The sequence below is a fragment of the Cucumis melo genome, chromosome 6 (assembly GCF_025177605.1).
Source record: "Cucumis melo cultivar AY chromosome 6, USDA_Cmelo_AY_1.0, whole genome shotgun sequence".
Lineage (NCBI taxonomy): Eukaryota > Viridiplantae > Streptophyta > Magnoliopsida > Cucurbitales > Cucurbitaceae > Cucumis > Cucumis melo.
This window is the reverse complement of record NC_066862.1, coordinates 3,663,982-3,691,192: the sequence shown is the minus strand read 5'-3', so window position 1 is coordinate 3,691,192 and position 27,211 is coordinate 3,663,982. Positions and strand designations below refer to the sequence as shown.

The window sequence follows — 27,211 nt, the reverse complement described above, 5'->3', positions numbered from 1 at the left end:
AAACTTTTAAGGTAGGTGGCCAAGTAAATGTGTTGGCTTCCATAAATACCTTAAACGACATTTATTTTTCAATGGAAAGAATAAATGTTTTTTTTTTTTTGAATGGGTATGGTAATTAAATCCTTCTTTGTTTAATCTCTTTTATAATCTTAATCTCATTTGTTAAACCTTAAGGGTGCGTTTGGGGAGGGAAAGAATTATAGGGGAAAAGGATTATGATAATCTTAAGAGTATGATAATCCCACCGTTATGATAATACGTGTTTGGAGGAAAGGTTATCATTGATAGTGTTATGATAATATGTGTTTAGGAGAAAGAATATAAAAGATAATGTTATGATAGTATGTGTTTGGAGAGAGATTACGATAGTAATATTATAATAATATGTGTTTGGGAGAATAATTAAAATTGTAGTAATTTAAAAAACAATAATAGAATTTAGATTGGATAATTTGGATAAGATAATGTAGGGTTATAAAAGAGTATAAGATAGGGTTATCACCCTAATCTCATTTATCATAATCCTTGAATCAAACACGGTTTCTAATTTTCTAATCCTTTTCCACCCCAAACATACCCGAACAGTAAAACTTTTATTTTATATGTCCACTCTAATTTGTCCTCTACGTTTAAACCATATCATATATTCATTTGGGATGACCAATAAGGTCTGTCTCACATAGTTTCAACATTCTTATGAACCGAATGAATCGCCAAAAAGAAGCCGACAAATGCGTCGAACTGAATCAAAACCATAAGAAAAGAGAAGTATTGCGTTTGATAGATTAGTCAAAACTGCAAATGCTCCTTCTTCCTTTTAAAAAGTGAAGATTATCGTCTTTAACATAAACTTCACTTCAACCACCATGAAATTTACAAGTTTTTCATTGTTCTACTTCACTTGAGATTGTTCTTGAACTTTCTATCTTTTTAATTGCAGATCTCAGCTCTTTCTGAGAATGTAACCTCGAAGGGGTCAAAGCAATTTCTTTCCAGATGGCCTCAGGTTCAGAAAATGGGCTTGGGTTCGGGTATAGTTCGTAAACGGATTCAGCATCGGGGTTCAAATTGCTTAACGTTGTCAAACACGCACTTGCTTCCGCATCAATCGTCTGAAACGGGTCGGTGCCATCTTTTCTATGGATCAACTGTGAATATGGTAGCACGTTTGAAGTGATTAATACATATGAAATTTGACATTTTCTTGGAAAGACTGTATAATCAAGTTTCAAGGAAAAAATTTAGCATACCTTGGGTGGGTTGCCAATGTAATTGGTGGAATATAACCTGACACTATCAACTACTTCAGAGTATTTTGGAAAAGCATTAGCAAATCTCTTGTGGGATTGCAACTGTGAACTTACCCTCACGGCCCTTCCCATCATTATGGCTCTCCTGTTCAAATCCATTAGAACCTTTATTAGAACCATAAATGGCTTAAGATGTTCAAATTAAAGGCAAAGCTCCAAAAGTTTGAGTTATATTCTTACCTTATTCCTCTAACAACAGCTAGATGAGCATCACAAACAACTCCAACCAACTCTATTCTATATGGCATTCTATCTTGCATTTCTTCATCCTCTTCTTCTTCACTCACAGGCTCCCAGTAATTCTCTGTGACTTTGCCATTCTCTACCTTGTACCCAACTCCCATTCGATATCTACGCTTGTGAATATTTCGAGCCATTTCAATTGTCTGCATGACGTATGGCTCCCACGACAGAGTGCTGTCCAAGATCACATCCCGTCCCTCGTTTAATGCTGTGACCAACAACGAAGATGCAGCATCAATTGAAGGCTGGTGTACCTGTTGTGATTTATCACGCAGGTAAGTTAGTTTAGTCGTCAAAACAATTTGAGATGTAATTAAATGTGTGGTTTTGCGGAAGAGAAACACTCACTAATTCAGCAGTCTGAAGCATGTCGTCGTGATAGCCCATTGAGCTGATGGCTTTGTAGATAACATCAGTTTCTTTGAAGGCATCTGCCTCTACTTTCACTGTGTTTGTTTCAGCTTCCAACCAGAAGGGCCTGCATAATTTAGCAACTCACTATCAAAAACTTTGTTCGAAAAAATCTTAAAGTTTTGCCGATCATTAGAGACTCATGAACAAAATTACGCACTCTTTGAGAATGTCTTTGAGGACAGTACTCTTGCCAGCCCCCATGCCACCACCCATCAGAAGAAGCACAGGGCTCCTCTGTCTTTGAGATGACCGTGGAGTCGTAAGGGAGCATTTCGACTCGCCCTTAGAAGCAGCACATCCAATCTTCTTCATCTCCTCCACCAAAGTAGAGAACACCCTAGTCATTTTCAAATCCTTACTCACCCTATCAAATCTTTGCTTCCTATAAAATAACAGCCAGAAAAAAAAAAAAAAAAAGGAGACAATTATTCAGAATCTTCATTTCATAAAGTTATCTAAAGGATCTCAATCCTATAGTTAAGATGCTGTTGTGTTTAAAGTTCAAAACTCAGGAACCAAAATTGACTTCTCAAGCAAATTGACAAAGATGAATAAGGGAATCACCTAGTGGCTGCCACCACAAGGTCTTTCAACTTCTTGTGCTCGGAGTCAACACCCAAAACCTATCAATAAATCCGCCATTAATTAAGGGATACGCTGAAATTTTAAATTCGTGTTGACTTTTTTTGGGGGAAATTTGTTGAATTGTACCTGAGTGATCATCAATGAAGCTTGGCTCCAATGGAAGGCGAAATAACTCAAAATACATTGATCAAACTCATTCACTAACTTCACATACAGAGATTCTCCCTCAGCTTCACTAGCGAAATATGCATAAATTTCTTCCTCACACCCTTTCGTCTTCCTCAAATAGTTGTTTGCTAACTTGCAGAGTTGAGGACACTCATCTACATCTGAAATCCCCAACTGCCTCGCTGCAAGAGAAAACCCAAAATTTTAAGACTTAAAAAATTTCCCTTTTTCATAATAAAAATTCATTAGATAGTTAAAAATCCTAAAGATTTTACCAACATAATGCGAAAATCTCTCCAAGAAATCAACACGGCCAGACTCCGTCCTACGTAGATGCGGAATCAATTTCTGATTGTTGATGACAGGCTTGGAAGTCCGGCGGAAATGGCGGTTACCGGTGGCGGAAACGCCTCCGACGAACGACGTATTAAGATAGTGCGATGTTGGAATGACTTTCCCAAAACCGCCATCTGAGCATAAAACAAGTAGAAAAAGAGTTACGTTCATCATTCGGTGAATTTCAAAGAACAAGAAAGAAAGAATTTTTTTTAAAATGGGTTTGAATGAATACCTTGGTGCTTCATGATGAAAAGATTGAAAAAGCAGAGAGAGAAAGAGAAAGATGGGAGGAAGAGGAAGAAGATGTTGAATTGTTTGATGGTGTTTGAATTTGGAGGTTCATAAATAAATACGACGAGCTTTCCACTGATTTGAAAAGTACGTGGGTCAAAATTTCATTTTTCTATTTCATTTGGAAGAGTCTCAGAAATCAACTCATAATTTTACTGTTGTTTTAATTTATATTATTATTTATGTCACTACCTACATTTGCCTTTCCTTAATCACATAAATTATTAGGTCAATCACCATAACATTAAGGGTGTGTTTGGGGGAGGAGAAGAGTTATGGGGGAAAAGGATTATGATAATCCTAGGATTATGATAATCCTAGTATTATGATAATATGTGTTTGGGGGAAGATTTATTATTGATAGTGTTATGATAATATGTGTTTGGGGGAAGAATTATTATTGGTAGTGTTATTATAATATATGTTTGGGGGAAGAATTATTATTGGTAGTGTTATAATAGTATGTGTTTGGGAAAGGGATTATTATAGTAGTGTTATAATAATATGTGTTTGGGGAAAGAATTATTATAGTAGTATTATTATAATATGTGTTTGGGGGAAAGATTATTATTATAGTATTATTATAAAATGTGTTTGGAGGAAGAGTTATGATTGTAGTATTATTATAAAACTTGTTTGGGGCAAAGATTACGTTAATTAGATTTATGTTATTTTTTTAAATAAGGAATGTTAATATAAGAATAAAAAATATATAATTTTTTTTTCATGATCAATATTCAATTATGTAATTAGAATAATCTAAACATAATTCTGTAACTAGGTTTTGAAAATATAATTCTCTTACGTTATGTCGTCCAAAATTAATTCGTAAATCCGTAAGCGTATTTAAACCAAATTATTTCCACGTATTAGCAACTTATAAATATTGTAAAAAAAAAAACTTGAACGAAAACACTACATTAATAGGATAATACAACAATTCATACCATTACATTTGAAAGCGAAACGAAACTACAAACTAATTAACTTCAACAGAATTTAAAGTTCGTTATATAATAAGACATAACAAGTTAGAAGAATAACATATAGTCCAAGTAAGAAAAGTTTCATTAATACAAATAAAACAAACCAACTAGTCATTGGTTTTCTTGAAGAATGAGGCTGCAGTACGGGTACTTCATATGGTCGGGAACTTCAAGGAAAGCTTTCATGTCATCGACGTTACACATGAGTATACGCATTAAGCGACACCTATCCATCAATGTGAGCTCAGGGATGGCCTCCAAATGTCGAACAATCTCTTGACGTGTTTGGGTAGCATCTTGACGTTGTAGGATAGGTCATTCAGCAATGCGATGAAGTTGTTCATTTCCATACTCAATGGCAGTACGAACTATGTCCCCACTATCTGTGGCATGTCCTGGACGTTTCCGCTTAGACCCGCTTGAAACATTTCTACGTTCACTGACCCTAGCGGTTCTTGTTTCCATCAAATCATCAGGCGACATGTTCAATCTCGGACTGTACATTGGCGGAAAGTCCGTATCTGGCATAGCATCAGCAGCAAATGCGTCATACCCAGGAGGATCGTTTGACCCAATGTCCGCAAAACTCTCAGCCCGACCTCCTGTTGCACGATCTTTGCCAAACACGTACGACAGTTCGTCATAGTGGACAAACGACTTATTAAGGAGGCCTTTCGCCGCCGGATGACTCTGTATAAGTGCAATAATAAATTATTAGTCCATGTATTCAAATAATCAAACAAGTGTTCAAATATCTAGTAACGCACCTTTACCCAATCGTCAAAGACTTCTTTCTCAGCGACGATGCATTTTTTTCATCATTCCACCCAAAACCACTACAGTTTGGGCCACGCATCTCCGCAAGTGCGTGAAACATTCTCTTCATCAATTTGATTCGACTATCGATGGTTGAAGCATGGATATTAGAACCTGGGATCTTGAACGCCATCATTCTCGCCAGTTGATTTAAGTACCCGGGACGAAAGGTCCCATTGTCGGACCTCCACCCACCAGCATTTACCAACTCCACGAGGCACTCCACGAGGCCTGCCTCTTCCTCTTTAGTCCAAGTATGTTTAGGTAGTCTCGATGAACTTGTCATGCTAGACGTAAAACGCAAAACATATTAGTTTCATTAAGTTCCGTATGATTAGATAACATACATACGATTAATTTCATAGTACAATGAACTCCTGCTGAAAAACAGTTTGGCAGTAAGTTAATTGGTTAACCAATACATTCAAAATAATCATGTTACAAAAACTATGACAAAATAAGACTTATTGGCATAACTACTTAAGTATGAAAATGAACGGGGAACATTTAATTTTTCTATTGGTTACGCAACTCCCATTCAGTAAACATTTCTTCTGCAAGGTTGTCCCTCCATTGACTCCACTCATTCGACGTCTCTATGTAATGTATGTCATCCGCGGCAGTAGTCGCGTGGGTGGAATCAACCTCATCTATGTTGTCTTCTATATCAAAGTTTGTCATCTCCCTATTGATAAGGTTGTGGAGGAGACAACATGCGAGTATTGTGCGACATTGAACTTCTACAGGATAGTATGACTTTCCCCGCAGTATCGCCCATCGACCCTTCAAGACACCGAATGCTCTTTCGATTACATTACGAGCAGAAGAATGTTTCATATTGAAGAACTCTTTGGACGTTGAAGGTGCATTTTCAGGGCCACGCCATTCTTGTAAGTGATAGCGTTGCCCTCTGTATGGTGCCAGGAAACCCTCCGCATTTGGGTACCCGGCATCAACCAAGTAGTAATAGCCTGTAATCACAATGCACGATTAAAATGTCGCAGTTGTTACTTCTAAAATTCCATTCACAGGTACAATGCCCTTGTTACTTACCCTTGGGCACCTTAAGCCTATTAGGTCTTGAAAGGGCATCACGGAGGATGCGTGAGTCCGCAGCTGATCCTTCCCAACCGGCAAGTACGTAAACAAAATCTCCTTTCGTGTCACACACGCCAAGTACATTTGTGGCCACCTCCCCCTTGCGTGTTCTATACCTAGCCCGGTCACTTGCTGGAACGTTGACTTTTATGTACGTGCCATCTAATGCACCTAGGCAATTCTGCACCGCATAACTAAAAATTATTGAGAAGAACTAACGTCGTTGTGTTGGAAGTACGTAGTTCGAGACAAATGTGTACCTCAAACCACCTCCATCTTTGATCTGTGCATTCATTAGGCACCGGTTGTGGTTTTTTCAACAGCTCATCATGAAGTCGAATGACAGCCAACAAGACCATGTTGAAATGGCGGGAAATTGTCTCGCCCGACCGCATGAACTCTCGTTGAATGACACGATTTTTCACATCGTGCGCAAGAATGTGGAGGAACATTGCTACCATCTCCTCAACATCGACGACTTCCGTCGACGTTAGTCCAGCAATGGTCCTCAGTAGGTGACACAGAATGGCGAAACATCTTCGGTCCATTCTCGTACTTTGGCGACAGACAAGGTCTGACCCATGAATCATGCGAAAGTAAGCTAACTGTCTAATCCTATGCCTAGTTTCATACGGGATGTGCGTTATCCTCTTCGTATCGTTCTTCAAAAGCTCCAAAATTAGTAACAACTGTCGTTGGGATGCTATGAACGCATTTACAATAGACGCCAACTCATGTTCATCCATTATAAATTATAGATTCACACCCTGTTGGAAAATAATCCTAAGAACGTGTTAATTTGAAATGTTGTTAACGTAATCACCTACTACCAATCTAGGTTTTGAAATTTTGGAAATATCTTCAAAGGTAAACTAAGTTAATATGTTTACAAATTAAGTAATTGACTTGTACTACTTTTTTGAAAATACGTTCCTGGAAACTTCATTACGTATATTTGGAAACCCATTTTTTTAAACTAATTATGTGTTCGTCCAATAGAAATGCATTTAGAAGCGACACAAATGCGAAAATATGTTTTGAAATTTTATTTAATTTCAAATTAATTGTAAATAGTTTGTAAAATTATGTTTATAAATATACATTTTTTTTACATTAATTATGGGAGTTTAAACTAATTTTTGTTTCTTAAAAAATAATAATAATAATAATAAACATAATTTATTTGAATGACAAAAAAAAGGTGCTATTTGTAAATTAATTGAGAGATTTTGTAAAATTGGTTTATAAATTAATTGAGAGATTTTGTAAAATTGGTTTATAAATAGAATTTCTTTACATTATGTTTATAAATATACATTTTTTAGGAGTTTGTAACATATATTTGCCATTACTTTGTTGTAAAATAATTGAAGAAGTTTCTAAATTAATTTTTTTGTAAACCAAAATGTTTGTAAATTAACTAGGGAAGCTAGTAATTTTGTAACCCACTACATCTTACATAAAATAAAGTTAGTTCAAAAATATTATTTTGAATTCTATTTCCATTTAACGTTACCACCCAAATTACATACATGAATATCTCAATAATATTGTTGAAACATCTTCGTTTATTTAATTTTCTATAGCTCACTATGTTATTATTATTCATTTACATATACAATCAACTTTTCTTAAATAATAATGTTAATTAATTTTGATGTAATGACTATCAAATTCATCGATAGTAAGAAAAATTCATACATACGGGCAGTGGCAAGTTTTGTTAATTTCAAAACAGTAGCTAACATACATACGGGCAGTGGCAAATATAGTATGGAAAGAAATTAATAAAGAATACTATAATTTAACATACGAAGAAAAATACAATTTATAACATATAATGCAAAGTGTTTTATACAAGAAACAGAAATGAATAATAAAGAAAGAAAAGAATTCATTACAGGACATATACATAAACTTCATAAATGAATGAGGTTTAAAGCCGTTGTACCTCAATTACGAATTCTTTAAGTAGGACAACCTGAAGATTTACACAACCAACCAACATTGTCATTACATATGCATGGCCGTAAAGATTATGTATTGTAAAAAATAAACGAAAAAACGCATATGAAACATACCTTAAAAAGAAACGAAAGCTTACAAATCCATGGGACCGTACCAAAAAAAAGTGTTAGTACATAATGTATGGGAAAGAAAGTTGCCTCAAAGTTAATAAATACCATCAAAGACGTTCAAGAGAACGCATTTATGGTACAATTTAGTGCGGTGGACTTCGTAACATCACATGTAAAACACAAGCAACCAACGAGAGACATAAAATAGAGATCAACATGTTCATAAAAACGTCGGGAGTGTGAGAATACAGTGCGCAAAGGGAAAAAAACCATAGGGAGAAAACAGACTACAACACCAAAAAGAGGCCATAGGGAGAAATCAAACTACAACAACCATATTTGTTTTGTAAAAAAAAATTAAGTAGGAAAAATTTCAAGCACAAAGCAAAAGTGGCAATTGTAAAAAACAAACAAGTGTGGTTTTAAAAGTTAGATTAAAGATTATTCAATCGTAAAGTAGTGAAAACAATGGCTAAAGTGGCAAATGTAATGAAAAGCAATTAGAGGAAACAAATCTTATGAACATACCAAAGGGGACTGCAAAGTATAAGAAAACGGGAAGAGAATGGGGCATGTAATGCTGTGAGAACATCCAAATATATAGTAATAAATAGGTATACAAGAATTAATTTAGTCAAAGAAGAATCCCATAAAATAGGGGATTTGAGAAAAGCAGTCAAACCCTGTACAGAGTAGGCAGACAATTTTTTCAACACAAGTACACAGGCTACAAAAATGAAATTCAATGGAACAAATGAAATTTAAGAAGTTGTAAAAGAAATCCAGAGTTCCAACATAAATCATGTCAGAGGAAGGAAAAATGAAATGAAATTTAACAACTTGTAAAAGAAATCCAGAGTTCCAACATAAATGATGACAGAGGAAACAAAAATCAAATGAAATTTAACAAGTTGTAAAAGAAATCCAGACTTCCAACATAAATGATGACAGAGGAAGGAAAAATCAAATGAAAATCACATATGGATGTCAAGAACAGAGATTCATGATCATTAAACAAGTTCAGAAACGAATATGAAGAACAAAGAGGGATGTTCCACAATTGATCACATTTGAACATCAATAAGACAATTGATCACAAAGATGAACAACAAAGAAATCCAGAATTTATCACATATGAACATCAACAACAACAGTCGGATGATGGTTAACAAAGTTGACAAATAAAGATTTAAAACAAAATGAACAGAATCAGTAATATATAATTGAACTCATCACTGGCAATATGAAGAACAAATGAATGCATAATCGACTGAAAATAAGAACAAACATGAAAAGATGAAATCAGAACCACCACCACAATCCTCATCATAGGCACGTCATACCTTTGGTGCACACCGATAACCACTGCCATGCTCCCATGCCCCTACTCGAGTTCCTTTCCTCGATTTAGTGTAGAATCAATGACAACATACCCCTTCGGTTAAACAAAAAAAGTGCAGTAAACTGGTTATACGATCGGCAAGAGTGGGGAGCGGCAATGGTTTGTTCGATGGACGAAATGGTATGAAAAAATGGAGAGAGGATGAGAAGCGTTTCGGAGGTCACGCACTTTCGTGGCAACCGATCAACGAAACGAAAAATAGAGAGGATGAGAAGCGTTTCGGAGGTCACGGACATTCGTCGCAACCGATCAACGAAACGCAAAATAGAGAGGGTGAGAGGCGTTTCAGGGAGATTAGGATAAAATAATGGAACACGAACAGATCATTTCGGGTAGAGGATAAGAGGAGCAAATGCGTTTCGGAGGTCACGAATCGGTGAAATATAGCAAACTTTCTCAACAAAATGGAGATAATCGAAGATAGGTAAAATCAACTTCAAGAGGAAGAGGAAGGGAGAAGAGATAGGTAAAATGGAGATAATCGAAGATAACGCGACGAAAAGGGAACGGAAAACACAGGGAAATCGACGGAAAGCGGCCGGAAAATAGTAGGGTTAACAGAGGCAGTCGGCGGCTGAATAGTAGGATAAAATAGGGGATATGGGGATTAGGGTTTTCCTAATCCCCTTTTGCCATAACACTTGGGCCAAACAAGGTTTGGCCCAAATTTCTTTTCCTTTTCCCCCCATACCCGAGGCCCAAACACACCCTAAATATTAGGTTGAATATATAAATTTGAGAAGCCAAAGGTTTCATCAAAGTGGAAGCTTATATTTTCCATCCCAGAGTTGTTGTGTATTCGACAAAAGAAAAAAGATATATATAATTACAAAAAAAAAAAAACAATATATATATATATATATATAATATCATATATGATTTTTTTAAAAAAATAAAGGTTTTAGATCGAGTGTATCGAAGAAGATTTAAATTTTTAACTTCGAGATTAATACACACGCAATTCAACTCTATCCATTTTAGGTTTAGGTTTAGGTTAGATATTATGACTTAGATAAATTAATAAACATTTATATATATATTTTTAAGCCCATTTAATTAACTAAAATAAATATTAACTAAAATGTGACACAATACAATACTAACCAAAATAATTAATCTTGTAAAGTTGAATGACAAACATTAAAATACATACCTTTATGTCAAAAATAAAAATTCAGAATAACATGTAACATTTTATAATTTTTAAAGAAAAGATGGATGTATAGTTGAAAATTAAATTACTTTTAGAACAATACAACGAACCATGTCCTTTTTCTTGTTTCTAGTAAAATATATACGACATTACTTTTTCTTTTTTGACTGAATAACAATACTTTAACAATCCTTTACATGTTATACCGTTGATTAACATTTTAATTGAATAAAAATACTTATTTTATATTTAAACCTTCTCGTTAAATAAAGAAAATTCTAATTGGTAGAAGACGAGTCATGTTAAATGATAATTATTCTCATGTACTTCATGGGAATAAAGATTCTATCAAACATCTCTATAATTACTATAATAAAATAATTTATACGAAATGGATAAATAAACTCATATGACTTAATTATATGGTTTTGTGGTCACTTTAATTAGCATAAAAACATTATGAAAAAAAATAGGGTTGCTATCAACTTTATCACCTTTTAATAAACAATAGAATAGAATAAAAGTTAGTCTTACAAAAATAAAAAATTTACTTTGATAGACTAGGTAGATATGGATGTAACTCATATATTTTCTTCTGTTAAAAAACATATTCTCATAAAAGAAGTTAAATATTTTTTTACCTATAACAATAAATTCAACTAATAAAATGAATAAAAACAAATAAATAACTTGTGAAAAGGTGACCTACCTTTTTACTTCACTTGAAGTTGGAGAATAACTACTCTTTTGTCTTTTATCTCTTATCCATTTTTTCTACCCAAACATTACACAAAACAATCATGCTTGGATTTACATCTTTTTCCAATATATATATATATATATATATATATATATTTATAAACTTTAGAAATCTAATTAGATTGAATTAATCGTGTATTAACTTTATAATTAATTTAAACTAATATATTGTTTCCGAAATTGAATTTTCAGGAGGGCATGTGGATAGTTTTGGATGCCCAAGAAAGATGGGTTTCCAAAATTCCAAAATTTTCATTTTACATTTTTTACCTTTTTATTTGTTATTTTACACAAATTGGTCTTCATTTGCATGTAATTAAAATAAGTAGACAACCATGTATATAGATTTTTTTTCTTCCTATATCGTAATTATTATTATTTTTGACAATATATTCAAATTTAAATATAAATTAATATTTATTTTATAAAAAAATCTTATATTATGATACATTATTTTATTGAAAAAAAATAACATATAAAAATAATATCAGTTATTTTAATTTTAAAAAAATTAAATTGATAAACAAAATGTTATATAAAATCAAATTAATAAATAAACGTAGACCTCCTTGAAATATATATTATGTAATTTAAGATATTCTCGAGTAAAAATTTTATAAAACGAACATGGTAATAAAAAAAATTCTTAGATATCTACAAAAAAATTTCCTTTAACACTCTAACTTATTATTCTATATGTTTTTCACAACCCTACTTTTTCACTAATGTGTTTATGCTAAAGTGATCGCACAACGTAGAGTTTATTTATCCATTTTATATTTTTCTAAAATATTTAAAAACGGTAGATGAAAAATTGACTAAAATTATTATTGTTATTGTTTTTTATTTTTCTTTTAAACTCAAGTGAGATTCTTTTATTATAGTAAGTGTAGAGATATTGATCGAATTTTTAATCTCATAAGATGAATACATGACATATAGTACTTGACACAGTTCTTTTTGAGCAATTAAAAATTTTCTTATTTAACTAAAAATATAAATACAAAATAGTATTTTTATTCAAGAAAATCGAAAAATTAATCAACGGTATAACACGTAAAGTATCATCAGTCAAAAGAAAATGTTATTAAATAAAGCACAAGGTGGATCACGTGTGGTTGCTAGTTAGCAAACCAAAAAGAGGCATGTTTCATTGTATTGTTCTAAAGAAATTCATTTTCAAATCTACATCCATCCTTTCTTTAAAAATAATTGAAAGATTCTTACATGTTATGTTTATTCTAAATTCTGATATTGAATTGTAAAGTTCATATTTTAGCTTTTTCAACATTTAGGTGTATTTTAGCTTTAAACGTTTGAATATATATGGAAACAAAACTTGTGTTTTTTTTTTTTTTTACTTTGGTCAATAAGCTTTATAAGATTAATTATTTTGGTTAGTTGTGTTATTGTATTATCACATAACATCAATCCATCTAATATTTAATTACTTTAATTGATTAGAGGGGCTTAAAACATATATTTATGACAAAATGTTAATTGATATATATGTTTTAACTCATATTATCCCGTTCAAAATGAATAAAGTTTTTTTTTCGTGGGCTTGTATTATAACTCTCGAAGTTAAAAGTTCAAATCTCTCTCCCTTTTTAATTGACTCAATACCTTTTAGTGTTTCCAAAAAATCATATTATATATTTGATAGGGATAATTGAAACTTCAATAATAGTTAAACCAAACATTAAAAATTTAAATTGGATAATTAATGATTTTCATTGTTGAAAAAGAAATTTTGGCCAATTAACTTGCGCAATGTCATCAGAGCAAAATTGTGATGATTATAATTTGATTGGATTTGAGTAGTCAAAGTTTTCTTATATCCAACCCAATTCAAGGCCCTGGTGAAAAATTGAGCCAAAGAAACGATGGGCTCAAGTCTGTCAAACAAGTGGGCCCGAGCCCAAGCCCACTTAAAACCTACGAACATTCACTATAAATAGAGATATTTCCGTTCATTTTTTGATCTTTGGATTGAATGAAGAACTGAAGTTATGAAGAATTGAATATTTAAACTTCTAAAAACTCTCGAAATGTGTAAGTTCTTATCAATCTCGAGATCATTATCTTCTAAAAGATCGAAGACTTGGAACATTAAAATTTTCTAGAATTCTAGAAGATTATATTGAAGCTCGAATTGACTTGCAACTACAACTTCCTGAAGATTGAGGACCACAAAGTTTTAAGTTTAAATTGTACATGAGAAAAAGAATAAAAGGAGTAAATAGTAGAGATTGTATGCACAATACATAAATTAATACAAAGTTCAATTCCACAAATTACACTTCACCTGAAATCTCGTGTGAACATTCATAATAATATAATTCTAAGTCCATGGTCATTCCATTAAAGTCGTTTTTAGCTTTATAATTTAAACTAATATATTGTTTTTGAAATTAAATTTTTAGAGCCGGAAGGGTATATCTTGGGAATTGATTTATTCCCTTTCCCAAGTTTACAAAATTCTATATTATTATTGGGTTTTTTTTATAGATGAACTCCAAATAGATGTCTAAATGAAATTCAACCCACCATTTAAATTTTAGGGTGCGTTTTGGGGAAGGGTTAGGTTATGGAAGGGTTAGTGTTATGATAAAATTAGTGTTATGATAAACCTAGTTTTATCATAACCCTTGTTTGAGGGAAGGGTTATTTAGAAATGTAGTTTTATGATAAGAGGTGTTTGAGGGAAGGTTTATGAAGGAGTTAAGGATTATGATAGTGTTATGAATAAGATGTGTTTGAGGGAAGAGTTATCTGGATAGGTTTATGGGAATTTTATGATAAGATGGAACAGGAAACGCAAATGGAGCAGATAAAGAGGAGGGATGAGGGAGGCGAAGAACAACAAAAAACGGAAGGAAGAGGAGGGATTGAAGGGGTTCAACACGAATTGAGGATGCATGGTATACATGGATTGAAGGGAAAAAATGGGTGAGATAAATCGGCATATGTGGGTGGGAGAGTTGAGATTTGTGAACAGAAAATGCAAACGGAGGGATTGAAGATGCATGCTTAACACGAGTCGAAGGCAAAGATGGAGGAGACAAATCGGCAGATGAGTGGGAGAGGTTTGAGGGTAATAAAGTGGGTATTATGGAAATCCTAAAACTAAGGTTTCCATAACCCTTAATCCAAACAGGGGTTAGGTTTGGGGTAACCTAACCCCACAATGTTAACACTAACACCAAACACCCCTTAATGATTAATTGTTTTAAGAGTTATGATGACGTCAGACCTACGAATTTATCAAAATAAACATATGCACACGAGACCGATTGCTATGAACTTCTTCTCATTCCTATTTTAAAATTTCAAGAATACTTAATTCTTTTCCTTAGTAACATTTTCCAAATTGTGATTTTGTCTTTGTTATTTATTAACTTTGATTGATATATTTATTTAATGCTATATATTTCAAATTAAGGTTTCCTTCTTGTTAGAACATTATGTTTATATTTTCTTTCATGTGTTGAATTAATCCAATCATTTATCCATTTAGATCTCAATTATATTTCAAATATACTAGAAAATGTTAATATACATCACATGTACTAAAGTTTATTTTATTAAAAAATGTACATCTACGTTGCATATATGGATCAATATATAAGACAACATACATTGTACGAGTTGTTTGATTCATACAGTCATCAACAATTATACCAAGTATATTTCTATAAAATTTTAATATTTATCAAATAGGTTGTGTTGTTTATAATCACATATTATACCTTATTTAATTTTCTTCTTCAAAGATTCTTGTAAATATTTTATTTCGTTTCATGAGGATCAAAGAGAATAATTTTCTTTATTCGTGTAAGTATCGAAAAGAAAAACGTTTTGGAAAGTTCATCTTCGAGAAAAACTTTTCCTACATGCACCTTTATAATTATAATATTAAATCATCGCTTGAAATTTCAAAAAAAAAAAAAATTGAAGATCTAATAATTTGAACATTTTGAAAATACACCCCTATTATTCTTAAATTATGCTCACCATGACACATGCATGTTTAAGATTTGGTGGTCACAAGTGTGATTTTTTTCAAATATAGCAAAATAAATTAAAACATTTATGATATAACGAAAGCTGTTGATCAACGATAGTATAAAGGGTGGAAAGTGCGAATAGAAAGCAATAAAAAAAAGAAAGAAAGAAAGGGGTTGACCGGTGGAATTTAGATTCAAAGTCAATAAAGACAGTAACACATGAAACTTCCTTGTAATTACTATACTCTTTGCCAATAAACGTGGCCTATTATAATAGAAAGAAAAAAGTCAATGAACTTCTGGTAATTTTCCAGCAAACCAATTTTCTTTCAAGCAATATGGACTTTATATATTTATATATACGTGCAAAAGTTCATTATTATTTTGTATTAAAGTTGAATTAATTTATAATTATATATTTCGATCTGAATATTATACTTTCTACATAATGTTCGTCACACCCCCACACAAGTTTTAGTTTTAATTTATTGTTTTTTGCTTGCTTATTCTTCTGGTTTAATTAGTTATTTATCTTAACAATGTTATGTATCTTTGATTTGAAGATCTCAGAAAATTATTTAATACAAATCATATCCTTAAATGGATTCTATAATGATAAAATTGGAAACTTTTTTATTTTTATTTTTATTTTTATCAACATGTTTTGACTATTATAATATCATCCAGCTTGTTTGGCCAATTATTATGAATTTAAGTTCACTAGATATCACAAAATCAAAGTATATATTATAATATACTAAACTTTATATTATGTTTTGAATATTGGATAATGTTATTTCGTAAAATTTAAAACTTGTAAATAATATTAACCAAAATTTACTGATTCAACGTGTATATTAATGCATGTGACCTCCCTGAAGAAGCTAAAGTTTGAATAATTTGCTTTTATTTTCACACATTACATAACTAAAGATTATGTTTTAAAATTTTATTGCTCAAACTCTTTGAAAAACATTACATTAAAAGAAGAATGAGATTCTAGAAACTAGAAATATAGACTATGTCAAATATAAAAATAAATAAAGAAAATTATGTATCTAACAAACCCACAAGATACGGCCAGTTAATGTGAAAGTTTCAAGACAGAAAGAAGAATGGTGAAATTAGATTAATTATATTAATATAATTGTATTATTTGGCCATAATTAACTAATATCATTTATCTCAATGTTAATATAATTAATTTTATGATTTTTTTTTTACCATTAGTCGGACAAATATGAAGCCAAGTTTTATTTTAAGCTAAGTAAACTTTATTAATTAATTAGATTGTTTTCACAAAACGTTATTTAATATAAATATTCATTATATAAATGCAAGATTAACAATAATGATTCGTTTGTCTAGGACTTTATAATAAATAATGTGATTATTTTATGAATGTAGGTTGTGAATATATTTAATTTTAATATGAAATTGGATATATATGATTTTATAATAGTCGAACTTAACAGAAGTGAGTTGTTACATTTTAAAGTTTAATAGTTGATCTCCTAGTCCATAATTAAAATTGTATCAAAATTTAAAGAGAAATAATTAAGAAATAAATAAAATTATAAAGCAGATAAAAGGATATAAACCCAAAAGGAAAAAAGGGTTGAAGATAGATAGTGTTTGTCTAAGTCTTAACCCACTTCTAATAATGGTTTCTTCTTTTTAGATGAAAGTAAAAGTTACCTCTTCTTTTTTAAGAAGTGATAGTATTCCTTTTTATGGACTTGAAATTGATTTAATATATTTTTTTAAAAAAATCTATGAACTATATTTTCAAATATATATATATATATATATATATATATATATATTTTGTTTCGATCTAACGGTTAAATTTTAGTCCAAGTGTCGATATTACTTATTTTTTCACATAAATCATACGACTAAAATTAGATTAGAGCTTTTGAGTTTCGATAAACTTTTCAAAAAGTAATAATAGACAATGGAAAATGCTTTTGCACTCTTTATAAAAGCTAAGGCCTACAACTATCATTGTAGGCTAAGAGTTCATGTACTTTAACTTGGATATAATAAGTCTGCTTTTACATTATCATCCCTAAATGAGCAAATTGACGATGAGGTCTCCTCCCACCGTTCAACGACACTTTTTGGCATAGTTAATTTTTTTTATTGTTCAAATTCACCTCATTAGTATAATACAATGAAACAAGCTATGCATAATTCAACTAACCAATAGTCCATAAACGCAAATTCTCCCACCCCATATCGTTGAACTAACAAAAAATTGTATTGATTGATATATAATAAATGTTAAATTAGGACTACGTGAACATACATACTTTCTCTTAATAACTTCATATCATACTAAAGTGACGCTTAACACAATAGTAATTTAAGCAATATTTCTTTTTAGTAGTTAGAGGTTTGATTTTTCACCCTATCATTATATTAAAAAAACCAAATTACAATTAAAGAGGGCATAACTCATTTCATCTTAGTTTTTGCATTTTTGAGTGTCCAAGTTGATATTTTCAAAATAATTTATTATCAAATTAAATAAAATGTTGTTGTTTTTTTTTTTTTCCTAAACAAACACTCAATGACTCAATTTACACATATTATTAATTATATAGTCTTTAAGAAAAGACTCCAAAACCTTTCAAACACACCTACCACTAATTTGAGAAATTTGTGTGAAATCCTTCCTAAAGAAACGGAAGGATATAAAAGAGAAAAAAACCATCAAATAAAAGTGGAATATCGAAGTCAATAAAAAACATAAGAATAATAATGATGATGATATATGTGTGTGTATAAAATTTTATGATAGCCGAAATTCGTTTATGATATAATATTAATTGCTCGAGTCAATTAGATGATTTCCAAAAAAATCAACACGGTCCATTAAAAAGAAAGGGTCAACCAGCCATGTTTGTTGTGTCCTAACAAACTCCTCGTGGAGTTCTTATTTTTTATTTTCAACTTTCTTCCGATATGAATATACGTCCAATTTTTTTTTTTTTTTTTTTTTTTTTTTTTATTTCAATTCCTAATTCAACCAATCAAAACCTATTCTACCTACTTCATTTTTTCTTTTTTCTTTCTAATAACTTCTCATTTTAATGTCAAATTACATAATAGGATCCTTAGTATTAGAATGAGGTAAGCTACAATTTTTGTCTCTAAACTCTTTAGATTATGTATGATAAGTGTCTAATATATCAACGAGCTATTAATTCGATTATTTCATGCTAAATATATAGTAATTCTTTTTTTAAAAAATAAAAGCCTTTTGGTCACCATGAGACGCAACTTAGAATTAATTTGGTTTGATAACTTGCTAGATTGCAAGAAATTAAACTATACAATTATGAAATTTGTGATTTAGGTATAAGATTTGTGAGAAGGGATTAGGAGAAATGAGTGGGTAGAGTTGAACCAATCAGTGGATTAAAGGTTTGAAAGAGGAGAAAGTGAAAAAGAAGCAAATGTGATAGACTATGCAGAAGTAGTGCTTCTTCTTTTTGCTATTTCCTTTTCCTTTTTTTTTTTTGTTTGTTTTAATTTTAGCTGATGTCATCACAATGATAGAGGAAATTGTTGAGAATTTTGCTTTTCACAAAAAGGAAAGAAAAACAAAATATTAAGTAAAAGTTGATGAGAATGTTCTGTCTATTTTCTTGATAAAGAAGATTGTGCAATTATGCTATGTTTAAGGACAGTAACCTAACTTTGTTTTGATTTTCTTTTCTTTTTTTTTTTTTAATAAAAAAACAGTAATATATTCTCTAAAATTAAAAAAAGAAAAACATTACGTGAGGCTTAAAAGTTGTTAAAAAATAATTGTCATTTTAAGAAAAGGAAAATAGTTGTAAGAAAAAAAATATGTAATTTGGTAACGATGTTTTAAAAAAAATTAAAAACCACTAGAGAGATCCAACAAAATCGCTAACAAGAATTATTGCTTTTATGCTTTTAAAAGAAAGAGGTAATACTAAATTTGTATAATGGAAGTTTTGTCGTGACACTCTTAAATTTTCAATTCGATCAATCTACTCGTTAAACAAGAAATTATTGTAATTAAGCCTTTGTATATCGAAAACAAATGTACAAACAGTAAAGCTAAAAATAAAACATCTTAACCCATTAAAGCAACAATGCATCAATGAATTTAAAGTGACAAAAAATCCTTTTATCTTTATTCCTCTTAATATTTATTTATGATCATCCAACATCTCACATATATTTACACTCTTAACATGTCATTAGGAATTGAACACGTACATGTATTGAAAACCAAAAAGTTCTAAGTTCAAATCCTCCTTCTTAACTAGTACTAAAAAGAAATCGAAACATCGATTCAAATCCCGTAAAGAAAGAGATGAAAGAAAATGAACAGGTCTGCAAGTCTACTCATAGAATCCAACCAGATAACATAAGCATCAATAACACAGCCATATGGATAAAAAATGCGAAGGTATTGTTACAATTTGGGTATTTCTTTGTCTCATTGGAAAGCCCATCTCAGGCTAGATGATTTGTGTGCACACAAACAAGTAGGAATAGCATTACAAATTCATTAAACAACACATTTGACACTGTTCAATTGAAATTTGAGGTGTAGGTATGGGGGATGTATGGTAATTCTATGTACAGTTTTAACAGAAACTGAATTCGTGCAAACAAAACTTTCCTTTTTGCTTCTTAGTTTAGAAACCCAACTCCTTTTTCTTTTTCACTTTGGCTCTTAAATCTGCTGCCAGAGGAAGAGCTTTGCAGCCATCTTTCGAGGCTGTACACCACCATGCCCTCAGCTCATCCTGCAATCAGTCAACTTGAGTTTTAATATCCTGAAGAAATTATCTCATTCATCAAATACTCTTTCCCTAACAGAACAAAGAAACATTATGGCATGAAGAGCAAATGTTTCCTTACGGTTCCTACATAGAAACATTAAGCTTAATAGAGGACTCAGCCAAGAAAACAAAACTCAGATCAAACGGACATGTACTCAAACACTTTGGGCTCTAACAAACAACAATTAACGACTAATCACAACTGCTCAACTTATGTTTTGGGGGGGGGGGGGGGGGGGGGAAGGGTTGAAAGAAAAAGGCAAACATTTATACCTCAAGAAAATCATGGTTGGAAATGTACTGGGTCTGAACTTGGCATTCAACCCCTCGAACTATAACAGAAATAGAATTCTCTGTGAGTTGTGCACCTGGAAATACATGGACATGAAAATTTCAGAAGAAATTAGAAGAGAACTTAGGGTATTAGAAGATAAAGGGTACAAAAAGGTCAATTTATAGTTAACCAACACAACAGTGAAAGTTTGCACGATAGTCAAGCAAAAACTAATAGGCATTTTACCCCTTATGCAAGCCACATGGTACCCAGTTCCCCCAAGTCCTTCTTCCCACTTCCCAAGCCGAATACGCAAGAAAAAACCATCAAGAAGTGACAGTGACATGTGGGAACTCATACACCTGGTGCCGATGCAATAAAGAGAATATCAGTTTGCGTAAAGATACACTCAATAAGGAAAAGGAGTTTCCATGTCTGATCATTTTGGGAATTAAACTATAAGTGATATCTATGTAGGATGGCAAGTGAAGAAACCTATCCACACAGAAGCCAGCAGGTTTCAACTTGCCATTCTTCAAATGCTTTTGTAAACTCAGAGGCGTGTAAAAAGACTTGACACCAATAAGAAGTTAAGAACATTAAGTAGAAAAGGAGGTACGTGTGAATAAACCCTTGCTACAGCATCTTGAAAACACAAAATTGCAAAGATAATGTAACCCATGATAAGTTCAATCACATATAATTTTATATCCCATAATAACTTGATTCAAAACTCACGCCAAACCGTGGGATCCAATCTGGCAAGTTAACTTTGTAAAGATATTAAAAAAGACTTAAAATGCAGAAATATAAACGTCTAGGTTTCTACAACCAGAACACCCATAATTGCAAGTAAAAGGTGTAACAAATATGATTATAGATAAAGGACAAAAATTTGTTCCTTCTTACTTAAGGATATTGCTTCGAGACAGTCGAAGTTTTTTTACTGCATTGAAGACCGCTTGGGAAATATTGGAATTCTGATTGTCAACAAAGCTATGAACTTGTACCATCTCACTTCCTTTCAAATTATTCTCTGGTAATTTTGGAAGAACACATTTTGGAAACGATATTGCTGCAGGCTTCAATTGTTCAGTGATTTTAAGATCAAGACTAAGATCAGTTTTAATATTGGGATCACCAGTATCATCTAGAGTCGATGCAACCCCATCCATTTTTCTATCCCGAAGGTGTTGGGGTTTTACACTTAAACCAATCCCAGAAGTAAGTTGGAGCTTACCAGAATCACAACGATCCGCCAAAGAAACATGGGAATCAGATTTCTGTTGACATCTCGTGGGAGCGAGTGGGCATGCAATAGCCCAGTGATTGGGCTGAAAGCACCGAATGCATGAACAAGGGGGATCAACTGTCTCGTTACAGAACCTGATATTTCTTGAAAGATCCTCAATTTCTCGTTCAGTAATTTCAGAACAATTATGTAGATTATGGCCTCTTGTGCCGCAATAGAAACAGGTCACAGTTTCATTACCCACATTAATGGTCAAATCTGACGGTATGATGTGTTTGAGTGCACCTAATCTCCTAGCAAAGACAGAAGCCATTAACTCTGGACTTCTTACTTTAGGAGAACGTAAAACAGATTTGAACTTACTAATGGATTTCTGCTCATTATGGCTTTTGAATTCCTTATGACCAGGTGAAGTCTCAGTATTAGCTATATTGTGTTGTTCCTTACTAACAGCAGTATCTAAGTCATCCATGGAATGATGATCAATGTGATTTTGAGGGCCAGGAATATGTCTGGGACTGTGCATGGAACATTGCGAATCATCCTTGGTATTTAGGTTGGAAGTTTCTGGGTTTGATGTAAACCCAGATGCTTTTGCAGCAAACCGGGAAATCCACAAGCTTTTGAGAGGATCACTCACATTACCAGTAGTATGGTTAATCTTTCCACATAGTTGATCACAGTCAACATTCTCTGTACCGTTTGACTTGCACGTACCCAAAGCAGAGGGCATAACTTCACCTGTTCCAGCACCACTAACAAGATTGCAAGAATTCTGGTTCTCCTGAGACCGGGTTTTATGACTTTGATGACTGCCACAGGAAATTTCAGGAGAATTCTTTAGTTGTATAAGCAGGGTTGGTCCATTTCCAGATGTAAGCTCTGTGGCATTCTCATTGTTCAGGAGTAGTTGTTTGCCGAAGCGATCAGACTCTCCGAAACAAGCTATTGGAGTTGCATTAAGATCACAACTGTTTTTAATAATTTCAATTCCCTTAGCTTCTTGCTTGGCTTGACAAGTTGCACTAGGTGCTCCTTCCTCACCTCTCATTGTTGGATTGTACAAGGACCGGAAGATAGATTGAAAACCTATGCCACTGAACCCAGGAGCATTGATCTTCTTATACATTGGTTCTTCATTTTGGCCCCCTTGTTCAACATCACATTTTGCAAGGGTAAGATCAAGAGTAGGTGCCTCATCTTGTATAGACTCTGAGAATCCTTTCATCATGTTAGATATCCAGATCATGAAAGAGCTATCTTGACCAAGGTTTGATGTTGGACCAGAAGCATTACCATCTTGCTTTTTGGCTCTCTTGTTCCCAACAATTAAGTGTTGTTCAAAGCTCCATCGTCGCTTAGACGTTGAACGAAAAGCACTGTTACAACTTTCAACACTTCCGTAGCTGTTGTCATCGTTGTTCAACATTCTTCCATGAACATCACCATCAGACAGAGCCTTTTCCTTCCCTTTCCTTTGTATCCAATGCATATGACAACTACTTGGAGAAGCTGAATCAACCCCGTCATTGCAATTGTCTTTTTCTTGCTGGTTACTGCCTCTCACTTCATGTGAAGAATCTGTCACTGTCACTATAATTTTATTTCCCTCAAACCCAGCATTTTTATCATTCATATTTTGTGAGTCATTTTCTGCAGATGATTCCAGTTTCCCTAAAAAAGTTGGACGAGAGACGGTAGGCTCAAACATATTCAAAGGTTGAAGAACAACCTTTCCAGTGGAAATATATTTATCTTCATTTATGTCTCCACGAACTGAATCCATATCTAACGATTCATGTTGTAGTTTATCTAGCTCTGGTTCACCTCGTTTCATTGATACTTCATTTATTCTGTTTATGGAAACTGCAAGGGAGATGAGTCAATAAAATTTTAAACATGAAAATAAAATAGAAAAAACAAATATTTGGTAAGTGCAATCGAAGGTATAATGCAAACATTTTCATATGGAGAAACAAGTTGCTCCAGGGAAAGCAGGAACATAAAATGTTCAAACATGTATTGATGTTACCAACTGGGATTCAAATCATTAAACAATTACACTGTATTTTTTCAAGTATCAAAAAATAATTTATTTCTAAATGATTCATGCTTTCAACCCACAGAATAAACTGCATTGGTATCAGCAGACCTGATGAGCTGTCATTTTTCCCAATTGTCAATACTTCATCCACCAGAATGTTTCCTGCGTTAGTTATATCCACTTCTCCAGTTGCTGGTAGATCTTCCTCTTTAAAACAGACAACAGCCACGTCTGCATTGCTAAGTGTTTCATTTGCAAAGTTTCCAACCCCTAGATGGTAATTGCATCAGAACTGGGAAAAGTCCCAAGGAACAAAAATATAATTGGGCAGAAAGAAACATCAAACATATTGAACAAAATATGGTATGGGATGCAACTAAAATTCCGATCAACTTAGACTCACAAACTTCAGTGTCACTATACCTTTATCCAGTGTCATTTGTACTTCGCTTGTCATGCAGGCAGCATCATCAGAGCTGGTACTATTTGAAGTTTGTTTACCCTCAGATATATTCTTCAAATGACTCTCTGCTTGTGACAAAACAATAGTTCTATTATCAAGTAAATTATCGGAAGTAGACTTCTCAGCTATTACACTTTGTGGCAGTGCAAAACTTGCTTTATTGGCTGCTGCATCCCACAAGATCGATGTTTTTCTATTATTGAAGCTGGAGTCAGCGCATCTAAGGCTCAAACCTTTGTGTGGAGACCAAACTAGTTCAGACAGGGAGTCAGTGGTAACATATTTCACATCCACCATTGAACCTGCATTTGCACCTACACCTGATCTGTTGGTCAATCTTCCCTGAATGTACTGGTCTGTGTAACCCAAGCCAAGTCCTAAATCTGTCCCCGGTTCAATGCTTTTATAGTCCTCATTCATCTTAAGCTATTCCTCAATGAACAATTCTGTAATTTGGACCCATGTTAGTTGTGTTTTGTTGCACCTTGTTTCCTACTTCCAGTTTATAGCACATGGATACACATCATGCAACATTAGGTGTTGATAAAATTGCTAACACGTAAATGGAAGACTAGCAACAGGTGAGAAATAGGATTGGACAGAAAGGAGAAAGTTAAGCAAATATTATTTTAACTCAAGATAAGATCATTCCAGTTTGTTTCAAACTAAAGCAACCCAACAGGGTCGTGAGAACTCAACTTAATATAAGATGTCATTCAAATAGTATGTACTTGTACAGAAAGTCCGGCATTTGTATGCATGTTGTGAAGAAATACACCAATCGAAGTGGCATATATTTTACTTCCAGTTTACAAAAATCAATGCTTTGTATCATTCCAAAGTTCCCTTTAGCAGCAAGGAGACAATTAAGCAAAAGATACTCGTACAATTTCTTTCACCTTTAGCCAGTATATAAAAGAAATATTAAGCTTGATACAAGGGTTTCGATGGCTTTTGCGAAGGTGACAATTAAGCAAAGGATACACATAATTCCCCTTTACCCGGCTTATAAAAGCAATTTCAAGCTCGATTCAAAGGTTATAATGGGTTTCAAGGATAAGATATTGTTGTTATGACTAGTGCGACACCAACAGTGTGAAGAAACAACACAATTTCAAAGGAGCTTTGTTAATCGAATAGTCACATTATTCTCAGATATAGAATGCCCCCATGACTTCAAACACAGCATAATAGTTCAGGGAAAGAAAAATTTGCAAACAATAACATGTACCATACCACCCTACATTTATGGATGGGACTGATATGCGCTATCATAGTTGCAATGTTTCTAGGCTCAAACAGTGATTTTTTGCATGATCTTCTCTTCCAAGATGAGTGGAAAGAGCTAATAGTTTGAAGACCAGCTTCGATTTACAGGCAGAAGAAAATAAACGATATTTCCTATTTGGTCATGATCTATGATTTCCAGTCGCATTCAAGGATATTTTGGAAGCTCGTTCTAGAGAACTACACCCTAGCTAAAAAAAATATGTCTATACGTTACATGACAATTATTCTAGGCTCAAAAAATCCAAACGTATAAACAAGTAATATGGACGTACATTTTTACAGCACATTACATAAAGACAAACAAGAAAACACCAAAAAGACTATAATTCCTCTAAAGCAGTAAAAAAAATACAATTAACTTAAATAAGATGTAGAATGGATAATCTTAACAGCCCAAAAGTTGGGCACCCTGCATGTGGATCCAATTCTTAGAGAGCAACCAACAAGTTTCGCTTCTTGGATTTTCAATGTCAGTTGCAGCTTTTGGAAATAGCTATACAAACGTACTGGAACAAAAAGATGTCTTAAGGTAATGTTAAATCAAATTTCAACTGTTTTACTGTTTCAAGCTCCACATAAATCAAAAGAAGTTTCTAACTTTAACAAACTACGACAATCCAAATGTCGCCCAAAGAGAAGCAATTACAAGTTAACTACACACCCAACCCCAGACAAACACTTCAGAAGCTCAAATTTAACAGAACCACTTTCCCGAGTCTTAGAGAAAAAGGAAGGATGATGAACTACAAAAAAAAAAAAAAAAAAAAAAAAAAAAAAGCAAAAATTGGAAGATACCCATCAGAGTAAACAAGAATCAAAGAAAACTCACATACCTTATATCCCTTAAATCCATTAAGAACTGCTTTCTTCAACCGCTCAGCATAAAAGGATTGAGTTCAAAGTTCAAACCCAGAGAAAATCAAATAAAAAACCCCCTTAGCAAAAGCAAGAAGAACACCCAGATGACAAATGATCAAACAGAGATTGAATACAGAGGGAGAAATGGATTGAGAGGGAAAGGATTAGCAGAGTGAGAGAAACCGACTAACAGGGGGCGTTTGCGGTCACAGTTCACATGAATCTCTCGAGGCCTTTTTGAAAGATTCTTGAATAAGAGGTCAGAAATGAGACACGTAGTTGAATGCATGCCAGTCCATACTATTCAGAATTATGTGCGCAACTGTATTGCCTGCCAATTGCGCTTAGCGCTACTGTTAATGCTCAGTTGTTGGGTGTTCGCTTCACCACCAAGAGAAAAAAAAAGAAAAAAAAAAGCGAAAAAAAAAATCAAATCTTTTTTCCTTTTTACCAAGAAAAGATAAAAACCCAGAAGAGGGAAGATAAAAGAATGATAATCAAGATCAAAGAAAAAGTAAAAGTGATTTGGTGTTTAAGATTATTGTT

General features: G+C 32.8%; 3 protein-coding genes across 6 annotated transcripts; all 3 read right to left on the bottom strand.

The window, feature by feature from the left end:
- Window positions 1-624: 624 nt before the first annotated feature.
- Window positions 625-3,436, bottom strand: LOC103483643 (calmodulin calcium-dependent NAD kinase). Its single transcript, XM_008440357.3, has 9 exons — window positions 3,292-3,436; window positions 2,996-3,190; window positions 2,679-2,902; window positions 2,532-2,590; window positions 2,125-2,349; window positions 1,902-2,031; window positions 1,491-1,807; window positions 1,251-1,395; window positions 625-1,148 (listed from the first exon to the last, which is right to left on the bottom strand). The coding sequence occupies exons 1-9, from the start codon at window positions 3,302-3,304 to the stop codon at window positions 885-887; spliced, it is 1,572 nt and encodes a 523-aa protein (XP_008438579.2). The 5' UTR covers window positions 3,305-3,436; the 3' UTR covers window positions 625-884.
- A 1,823-nt stretch (window positions 3,437-5,259) lies between these two features.
- Window positions 5,260-6,798, bottom strand: LOC127149987 (uncharacterized). The gene is made up of 5 exons (XM_051086575.1): window positions 6,511-6,798; window positions 6,380-6,431; window positions 6,206-6,274; window positions 6,009-6,123; window positions 5,260-5,395 (listed from the first exon to the last, which is right to left on the bottom strand). The coding sequence occupies exons 1-5, from the start codon at window positions 6,796-6,798 to the stop codon at window positions 5,260-5,262; spliced, it is 660 nt and encodes a 219-aa protein (XP_050942532.1).
- Window positions 6,799-20,064: 13,266 nt separating this feature from the next.
- Window positions 20,065-26,978, bottom strand: LOC103483642 (uncharacterized). Of its 4 annotated transcripts, none has more exons than XM_008440354.3 (7): window positions 26,641-26,972; window positions 24,478-24,963; window positions 24,163-24,324; window positions 21,668-23,876; window positions 21,005-21,120; window positions 20,758-20,852; window positions 20,065-20,448 (listed from the first exon to the last, which is right to left on the bottom strand). In XM_008440354.3, the coding sequence occupies exons 2-7, from the start codon at window positions 24,935-24,937 to the stop codon at window positions 20,338-20,340; spliced, it is 3,153 nt and encodes a 1,050-aa protein (XP_008438576.2). In that variant the 5' UTR covers window positions 24,938-24,963; window positions 26,641-26,972; the 3' UTR covers window positions 20,065-20,337. The 4 variants fall into 4 exon arrangements, with proteins under 4 accessions (XP_008438576.2, XP_050942034.1, XP_050942036.1 ...); XM_051086077.1 differs by lacking the exon at window positions 26,641-26,972 and adding an exon at window positions 25,762-26,077; XM_051086079.1 differs by lacking the exon at window positions 26,641-26,972 and having other exon boundaries at window positions 24,478-24,578; window positions 24,670-24,819.
- Between the last annotated feature and the right edge of the window lie 233 nt (window positions 26,979-27,211).